This window comes from Triticum dicoccoides, chromosome 2A (assembly GCF_002162155.2).
Source record: "Triticum dicoccoides isolate Atlit2015 ecotype Zavitan chromosome 2A, WEW_v2.0, whole genome shotgun sequence".
Lineage (NCBI taxonomy): Eukaryota > Viridiplantae > Streptophyta > Magnoliopsida > Poales > Poaceae > Triticum > Triticum dicoccoides.
Window position 1 is genome coordinate 714,612,240 of NC_041382.1, and position 8,539 is coordinate 714,620,778.

Sequence of the window (8,539 nt, forward strand, 5' to 3'; positions counted from 1 at the left end):
ATCCCGCCAGCGCCCGCCACGTGCGTGGGCCTCCTTGCCTCCCCAAGGCCCAGCACCCCTTTGTGGTCTGCCAAGCCTGCTGCTTCCACCGAGCTGGGCTTGGCCCATGGGTGAGGACGCGCCCACCCCACCCTGTGCACTAATGGGCCAGTCAGATTCGGCCCGCTTCTGTTTTTTTCCTATCAGCGAATTTCCTATTTATCCAGAGACTGCAGTTTTACAGAAAAGCCCTTGCACTTCATGCATTTAATAACTCACAACCATGCATCATAATTAAACAAACTTAATATGTAAAATGCTTAGAATTTCATCTAGTTTTGTAATATGCTACTTTCATCTATGTTTATAATGTTTAAATTGCTTTTTGCATTAATTTGCATAAATGCCATGCTAAAATGCTTTATTTCATAACTAAATAACCGTAGCTCCATTTGAAATAAACTATATATGTAAATGGGGTAGAAAAATGCATAGTTTAATATGGTGGCATTACTTTGCATGTTTAACAACTCTAAAATTATGTTTAGGGAAGAACAGTAGCTAACTCGAAATATGCATATGAGGATTTTCCGGAATTGTTGTTGTTCTTTCCGGCCTCATTTAAACTTGCTTAAATTTGTAGTTTTCATATGCTTCACCTCTTGCCATGTTTAGAAACATTTAATATTGTTGGTTACATAAACGAGAGAGAACTAAATAATTGATGTGGTGTTTCGTCAATACGCAACTCGTTGCATATTGAGCTCCACTTAATTTGTAGTATTGTTTGTGTAGTTTGCCATGCCATGCTCATTAAATCGGACATGCATCATACTTGATTGTGCATCATGCCATGTTTATGTGATGGTTGTTTACTATGTTGTTTGCTTCTTTCCGGTATTGCTTCTTCTTGTTAGTTCCGGTAATGTCGCATTTCTGAGGATCCGTTCGACTACGTTGGTTCATTCTTCATGGACTCGTTCTTCTTCCTAGTGGGATTTCAGACAAGATGACCATACCCTCGATATCACCTCTATCTTTGCTTGCTAGTTGTTCACTTTATAGCTATGTCGCGCTACCTACCACTTGTTATATCATGCCTCCCATATTGCCATGTCAAGCCTCTAACCCACCTTCCTAGCAAACCGTTGTTTGGCTAGGTTACCGCTTTTGCTCAGACCCTCTTATAGCGTTGCTAGTTGCAGGTGAAGTTGAAGTTTGTTCCATGTTGGAACATGGATATGTTGGGATATCATAATATCTCTTATTTAATTAATGCATATATATACTTGGTAAAGGGTGGAAGGCTCGGCATATATATACTTGCGTAGCTTCTCACCTTTCTCTTATTTGTGTATGTTAGCCACCATATTTGCTTAGCGCTTGCTGCAGCTCCACCTCATTACCTTGATCTCACGGGTGTGAGAATGCTGAGTCCTCGTGACTCACGGATACTTCCAAACAGTTGCAGGTGCCGATGATACCAGTGCAGGTGATGCTACCGAACTCAAGTGGGAGTTCGACGAGGACCTTGGTCGTTACTATGTATCGTTTCCTGATGATCAGTAGTGGAGCCCAGTTGGGACGATCGGGGATCTAGCATTTGGGGTTTATTTTCCTTTTCTTTTGGATTTGACCGTAGTCAGTCTTTGAGTGTATTTGGATGATGTATGAATTATTTATGTATTGTGTGAAGTGGCAATTGTAAGCCAACTCTTTATCCCCTTCTTACTCAGTACATGCGATTGTGTGAAGATTACCCCACTTATGACAAAACCACCATGCGGTTATGCCTCCAAGTCATGCCTCGACACGTGGGAGATATAGCTGCATCGTGGACGATACATCATTCCTCCGTCGTCATAGCCAGTATTGATGTACGAGAGAGGGTCCTCCTCCTCCATGATCATCCATATCTTCATCCACGGGGGCGACATGATCAGCCATCGGAACGGTTCGACCCGCTTCTTCATGTGGTCCCCTCTCACCCAACACGACAGATGGTGGTAATTGCGTAGGTGGGGTGATCATACCTTGCATCGGTATTGCCGTTGGTGTTCTCCCGGCCACCTCCACACGAAGAAGATTCTTCGACCACAACATCAGCCAATTCTTGCATTGGCCATGATGCATCGGTCTCTCGTCATCCTCTCCCCTAGTTCATAGCGGAAGATCCAAACCCTCGTAGCCCGCTTTCACACTTGGGGGTGGCTCGGTGTTGACCCTAGTTCTAGATAGTGGGGGCACTATGCCATTGCCGAGTCTATATATAGGTGTTGAATGGCGGCTTCGGTTTTTTCTGATGTATGTTTTTGTCATGCCTTTATTAATAATTTAATACCGATGGATGTGTGCATGTTTGGATGCAGGGGCCAGGGGTTAAACCTCTTTTTTTTTAAACTTTTCTTGTATTCAGATCTTTGCGGGTTATGTGCATTTTCGGTGTGGAGAAGTAGGATATGAACTATTTATGGTTGTATCGCCTTATCACCTTTTGATTCAATAAAATTTCTTGTATAAAAATAAAATATAATAAAATCTAGTACTATAGAATAATAATATTTATTGAAACCTATTTTAAAATATAAAAATTAATAGAATATAATCAGCCTTGAAGAGTTGCACATTTTCTAAAATACAGATGTAGTATGCATGTACGAATTAGACTTAAATAGAACGAATATCCAATAAGTTTTGTTGTTGTTGAACAGACATCACACATCGAATAGATTAAAAAGTGATTTGTAATTTATAAGTTGTAATACATGGTAACAAGATTCAGAAGGAACGTAGATATTACACATTGTAACAAGGTATAGAAGGAACATAAGTATCTTTAGTAGGTTTAACCGATTACAATACATGTTTTTTCTCACCTTGCATAATAGGAACTTCTAGGGTTTATGGGCTGGTTCTCACTCTCGCCCATAGGGTAACCACTTAATTCTATTTCATACCCACCAGTAGTATCTCCTCCAAGAAGGTTTTCTACTCCTGTCTCGGCGCCGAGCTGTACCCAGGGATGTAGTGAAAGTTTCCTCAATCTGTTGAGTTCATCGGCGACCTCTTTCATGGAGGGTCTGTTGTTGCCACACATGTCTAGGCATCTCTTAGCCAGGTCTGCAATTCCTCTCAACAACTCCATGCTCTCTTGGCCTTTCACGTGGTTCACCAACACAGCTTCTAGATTATTCTCCTTCATTGCAGACAAGAAAATCAATGACAAGCTTCTTTGCTTCTCAGACCCCTCGAGCTTCAGTGGCAGCTGGCCTGTGAGAATCTCTAGAAGAATAACTCCAAAACTGTACACATCGCTTTTGTCTGTTAACTGGCATGTTTGCATATATTCGGGATCAAGGTAACCGCAAGTACCTTGAACCATTGTGACAAATTGCTCTTTGTCAGATGGCGCTAGTATGGAGGCTCCGAAGTCTGACACTTTTGCCATGTAGTTATCATCAAGCAGGATGTTGGAACTTTTCACATCACCATGAATTATTGGGGGAGATGCATACGAATGCAAGAAGCTGAGTCCTTCAGCTGCTTCATGAGCAATCCTTAAGAGAGTGTTGAAAGATATTTCCAATGCTTGGTTCTTGCCATGGATAAGCTCAAATAGTGTACCATTTAGGACAAACTCATATACTAGAATTGGAACTTCCACCTCAAGGCAACAACCCAAGAGTTTGACAACGTTCTTGTGATTGATTTGGGACAAAATGAGCATCTCCTGGCCAAATTCCTTCTTCTGTCTCTCGTCAACTACTGCACATCTTTTAATTGCAACCGGCATGTTCTTTATTATACCTTTATAAACCGTCCCATGGCCTCCTTTTCCAATTATTCTGCCACTGTCAAAGTTGTCGGTGGCATGTATGAGTTCTGCTTCTGAAAATACATTGAAAGCCAGACCTTTCTCCGATTTCATCTTATCAAACAAAAGCACGCCTCCATGCTTATGGAAATACTCCTGCTTAACTTTATTCAGTTTCCTCTTTTGAATTATCATTTGTCCCCAGAAGATAGTGATCATGACGATAACCATCAAACCAAATAATCCCATTGTAACTCCTGATAATGTCGTTAGATGAGACAATTATGTTTTAGATTGAGGTGATGAATAGTGTAAAACATAGTTAAAGTACATTAACCAAGATTAGATGCATGGCTTTCATGGCATTGCAAAAAGTGTGACGAAGTTAATGGTCTAGCTAGGTGACCTCACTTGTTTGGATGTTACCTATTATGAAGCCGATATTAGGGTTGCATGTATTGCTTTCAGTGACATATTTTTTGCCAAGTCGACAAGAACAACGGTATTTTCCAACAATATTGCGACAAAAGCCATCTGAAGGGCATGGATTGCGGTTGCATTCATTAACATCTGTAGCAAATTTGCAAAACAAAATTTTAGATAAGGTAAAGGGACCCCTACACCCAAGGTGCAGTTTGATGGACATTAGTGCATATATACATTGACAGCCGAAATTAATATGTACCTTTGCATCCGTCTTGAAGATAAGGGTTGCCTTCATAACCATTGGTGCAATTGCAGGTGTACCCTTGGTCATTGGTGGAATCCACACACTTGCTGTTGGCGCTGAGGCATGCGTAAGTACCGGTTGTATTCTGTTTTGCAGCATCACATGACTTCACATCTCTTATAGCCCAGTCAAGAATCATAGGCACCCGTCCGTTATATGTGTCATTGAATTTGTTTGTGCTCACGTACGTAGTGTTGAACTCAAATGCTGCTGCCTCCATTAGTACCGCATAGCTGCAGCGGTTGAACCCCCAGATTTGACTTGTGTTAACTGATGGCGAGAAAGTTGTGTCGTAGTAATACATCCTCTTTGGTATTGTGGTCTGGGAGCAGCCCATACCTGAGCAGGATCCGTCCACCAAGTCTGACAAATTGCGGCATGTTGCGACGCCCAAGCCCTGGTAGCCCGTGCCATCGTAGTCGGATATCAAGGCGAGGGCGCTGCACCCGATGACCGTGAACCTGTTCTGGGTGTCGGAGAGCCGGTAGGGAGAAGAAGGATCTCCACTGAACCCCCAGGACTGGCCAAAATACTCCATGCTCCCGGTGGAGGTGTTATAGCAGTAGCCCAAGATGTAATTCAGCACCCGGGCTGTGCCTTGAGCCAAAGAAATGTCGAGCACCTCAAAGGCGCCACTGAATGGCTTTGGGATGCCATCTTGGACCTCACAGCTGAGGTCGAAGGCTTGTGTGAGCGAGCAGCCTGGATCGATACCAAATGGGTATGGTATCTCAACATTTCCACACTGTCGCCGGCACTGTGAGCTAGGAGCTGCAATTCCAGGTGCATACTGTGCTGCAAGCAATACGAAACCAAGGCCAAGCTGCAAGAGCATTTGCATATTGTTGGGCTGCAGAACAAGTAAACACAAGACTGTCAACTAAATCGACACTTCGTTTCAGAAAATAAAACAACCGGTTGCAAGAAAAATGGAGGCCATGTGGTCAGATAAATTTGGGGATTACTCTAAATATACAGACGCAAGTCTGACCTAGTATCCCGAGAGAACAGAAATGAATTTTTTTGCTATGGAAGTCTTAACAAATTAGGATCTGCTGTTCGAAGCAAGAACAGATTCAGTCAAGCAAGTCCTAACGAAAGCTGTGGTTCTATGTTAATTAATGAATCAGGGAGCGAGCCTCTGTTTGTCTAAAGATCATCTAAGCCCTAGTTAAAAGCTTGTTGCGTGAACTACTAGACTCTGCTTTAAGAAAATCTACAGTAGCCGGAAACAGGGAACGGTAGGCCATCCCTCGATCCCGATTCATCGACCCGGAATCGGACTCGGTACGATTCGATGAAGATTTGGCGTTCCCGCAGCCTGCTCCTCGATTCAGATTCGAGGATCCAACAGCCAAAACGCGAGGCATAATTTACTCACGCTGTCGTTTCTTTTCTCAAGGACTCCTCGTTCTTCCTCCAGTCCATTAGTTGCAAGGGGTCCATTAACAGCAAGGAATGCTGACCGTCAGGGAGTCATCGTTCTTCAGGAACTGCGTTCCTCGACCCATGGTACCGTACCAGGTTCATCGTACCCAAACGGATTGGATCACGTCCCCGCTATAAAATAATCGTTCGAGAGATGTATGCCCTCGTTGTATCCTATTTTTTTCAACCACCGAACTCTCATCCCTCGTTCCCGTTCCTCGTTCCCACCGTACCGGAAACATGGCAACTAACTAACACAAGGGTGAGGAAGTTAAATTTAGATAGCTATTTAGTGTTTGCCGCTAGCTGGCGTCGGCAATTCAGAGTCTTCGGAACAAATATGTATTCGACTCGTGTTTCTAGCATTCAAACTTCCCGGAAATTGAAAAACGAACTGAAAGCTTGTAAAAGACAATTTGTAGAGAAGATACTGATGTAAAATTCACCTGAAACATGGAGGGATTCGGTGCTCGTCGAAGAGAAGAAGTGTCTCGAGCGATTTACTTGTGCTTCAGGATCTGCCTTTCCTAGGACACCGAGAGGCGAGAGTAGCATGCCAGTTTCGAGCTTTGCTTTCTGTAGTTGTGTGATGAAGAACTGCGGACGACGGCTCGAGTTTTCTATGTATGCACACGGAGAACTCTTGACGTCAATGGTCCGTCGGGAACCAGTCAAGGACAGCAACATGGCCCAATGGCAGACTCGCGGGGGTCAAGTCTTTGCCGTATAGTAGTAGTACTATTCCCCAGTACAGAACTATCTCTGAATCTTCTTAGCTAAAAGATTCCCCGACGGGAAGTCGGGAATTCATGATTCAACACCCACATACCGTAATTTCAGTTAAAATACTGAACTGGAGCAGCAGAGCAGGGCGCGCCTACAATTCAATTCATGCTTACGTCGCGCTAAATCCTCCAATATGGCTGGCTGTATTGGCTGTATTCGATGGATTAGCTGCTGGAAACTTGTTCTGGATTCCCGAATATTCGATGTTTCCCCGTTCCATAGGCTCCACACAGAGTTGATTATCGAAAAAGGGTTTTCCCCGCTTTGTATTCCAAAACAAATCACCAAAGTACACATCACAATGCTGGAGCGAGTAGCACAACAAGCCCAAAGAAAAAGAAGAAGAAAAAATGCCAACAACGGCAGCTCGACAAAGCGCGGATGACCCGTGACCGCTGCGCCCTCCGGAAACAAACCACCACAACCCAAGGCTCCGAACTACCGCGAACTAAGCAGCACCTCCAAGAAGGGATGCGACGCCGACGACTCTGCTGCCCGGACAAGTCCTAGGGTTTCCCCAATACGCGGAGGGAGGTGGGGATAGCTACTCCCGACGCCCTCTAGGAAGGGATAGTGGCACCCGCCGGTGTCACTGCATCGGAGCCGGATGAACCGGCAAGGATTTCTCCCGCACGCCAAACCCCACCAGCCAATCGGAGCCGACCAGCCAAACCACCGCCCAACTATGCGCCACGACGGTTGTGCCGCCACCAACACCGTCTCGCTGCGAACACCATCACGAGGCCAAGAAGAGCGGAGAGAAGATCTGTACGATGGGAGCAGCAGCATCAAGGCCGAGAGGGAGGGAACCACCTCCACCGCCGTCGTGCGGGAGGCCCGCGCCTCCGGCACCGTCGCGGTAGCCGTCCGGACATGGCAGCGGGGCATACCAGGCCACCCCTGGCCCGGCCAGGCCCGAAACGGGCCCGCTAAGCCCCGCCGGCCACGCTGCAGCAAGCTGGCGTCGACGCCGCCAGCCCCCGCCGGTCATCGCTGCTCGCCACCGCCTCCTGGAGGCCACGCCGATGCCACGCCTGTCGCCGGCCCCCCCGACCCAGATGGAGCCGAAGGGCCCAAATCTGGGTCGGGCGGGCGCTGCCAGCCCGTGCCGCCGCCGCCCAGAGCTCGCCCCCACCACCGTGCAGGACCGCCGCCGCCTAAGGACACCGCCTGGAGCCGCTCCGTCCCGTGCCGGAGAAACCCTGGATGGGGAAGGGCTGGGGGGCGCCGCCACCAACGCCGCCCGAGCCAGGCCCGAGGCGGGCGCCAGTGACGGCGGCGGGGAGGGGGAGGAGGGAGGGGACGCGCGCGGGTACGGAGGGAAGGCGCGGCCGGCCGCCCGCGGGGGCGGCGCGGTCGCGGACGAGAGAGAGATGCCCCCTCGTTTTGTGTTTTTATTGTCGCAGAAGTGGCCTGCCACAGAGTTGATTATAGCCGAAACACATCCAGAAAAATGATCCATGCACTTATTAATGGAGATGTCGTCTCCGGCATAGGTGCTCGGCTCCCTGACGAAAGTCATGCTCGACTTCGGTATGGGCTGGTGGCGAATGATGCCTTCGGGTGTGGTTTTTCCTTGTTAGAGGCGCCATCGAGGGGATCCGGCACCTCTCCCTGCTTCAAGTTCTTTTCTCCAGGTGAAAACCGTGTGTAATGGTGGCGTCATTGGTGTCATTACTTTATTGGAAGTATTGCCTTGGAGTCAAGTTTGATGTCAGAAGCACTTGGTTAGTGATGGTGCGGTGGATCTGAAGCGGACAACGTTTTGGTGAGCTTGGAGCCGTTGGTGGTGCATCCGTCTG

General features: G+C 47.0%; 1 protein-coding gene across 1 annotated transcript; it reads right to left on the minus strand.

The window, feature by feature from the left end:
• Positions 1–2,707: 2,707 nt before the first annotated feature.
• On the minus strand, positions 2,708–6,536 carry LOC119356517 (wall-associated receptor kinase 5-like). The gene is made up of 4 exons (XM_037623479.1): positions 6,398–6,536; positions 4,479–5,373; positions 4,220–4,363; positions 2,708–4,050 (listed from the first exon to the last, which is right to left on the minus strand). The coding sequence occupies exons 1-4, from the start codon at positions 6,404–6,406 to the stop codon at positions 2,852–2,854; spliced, it is 2,247 nt and encodes a 748-aa protein (XP_037479376.1). The 5' UTR covers positions 6,407–6,536; the 3' UTR covers positions 2,708–2,851.
• Between the last annotated feature and the right edge of the window lie 2,003 nt (positions 6,537–8,539).

Bases quoted from the DNA above. Each gene is read 5' to 3' on its own strand.
- LOC119356517 (XM_037623479.1), bottom strand. The intron at 4,364-4,478 runs GTACATATTAAT...AATTTGCTACAG, and splicing joins TCTTCAAGACGGATGCAAAG to ATGTTAATGAATGCAACCGC. The intron at 4,051-4,219 runs GTAACATCCAAA...CGACATTATCAG, and splicing joins TAATATCGGCTTCATAATAG to GAGTTACAATGGGATTATTT.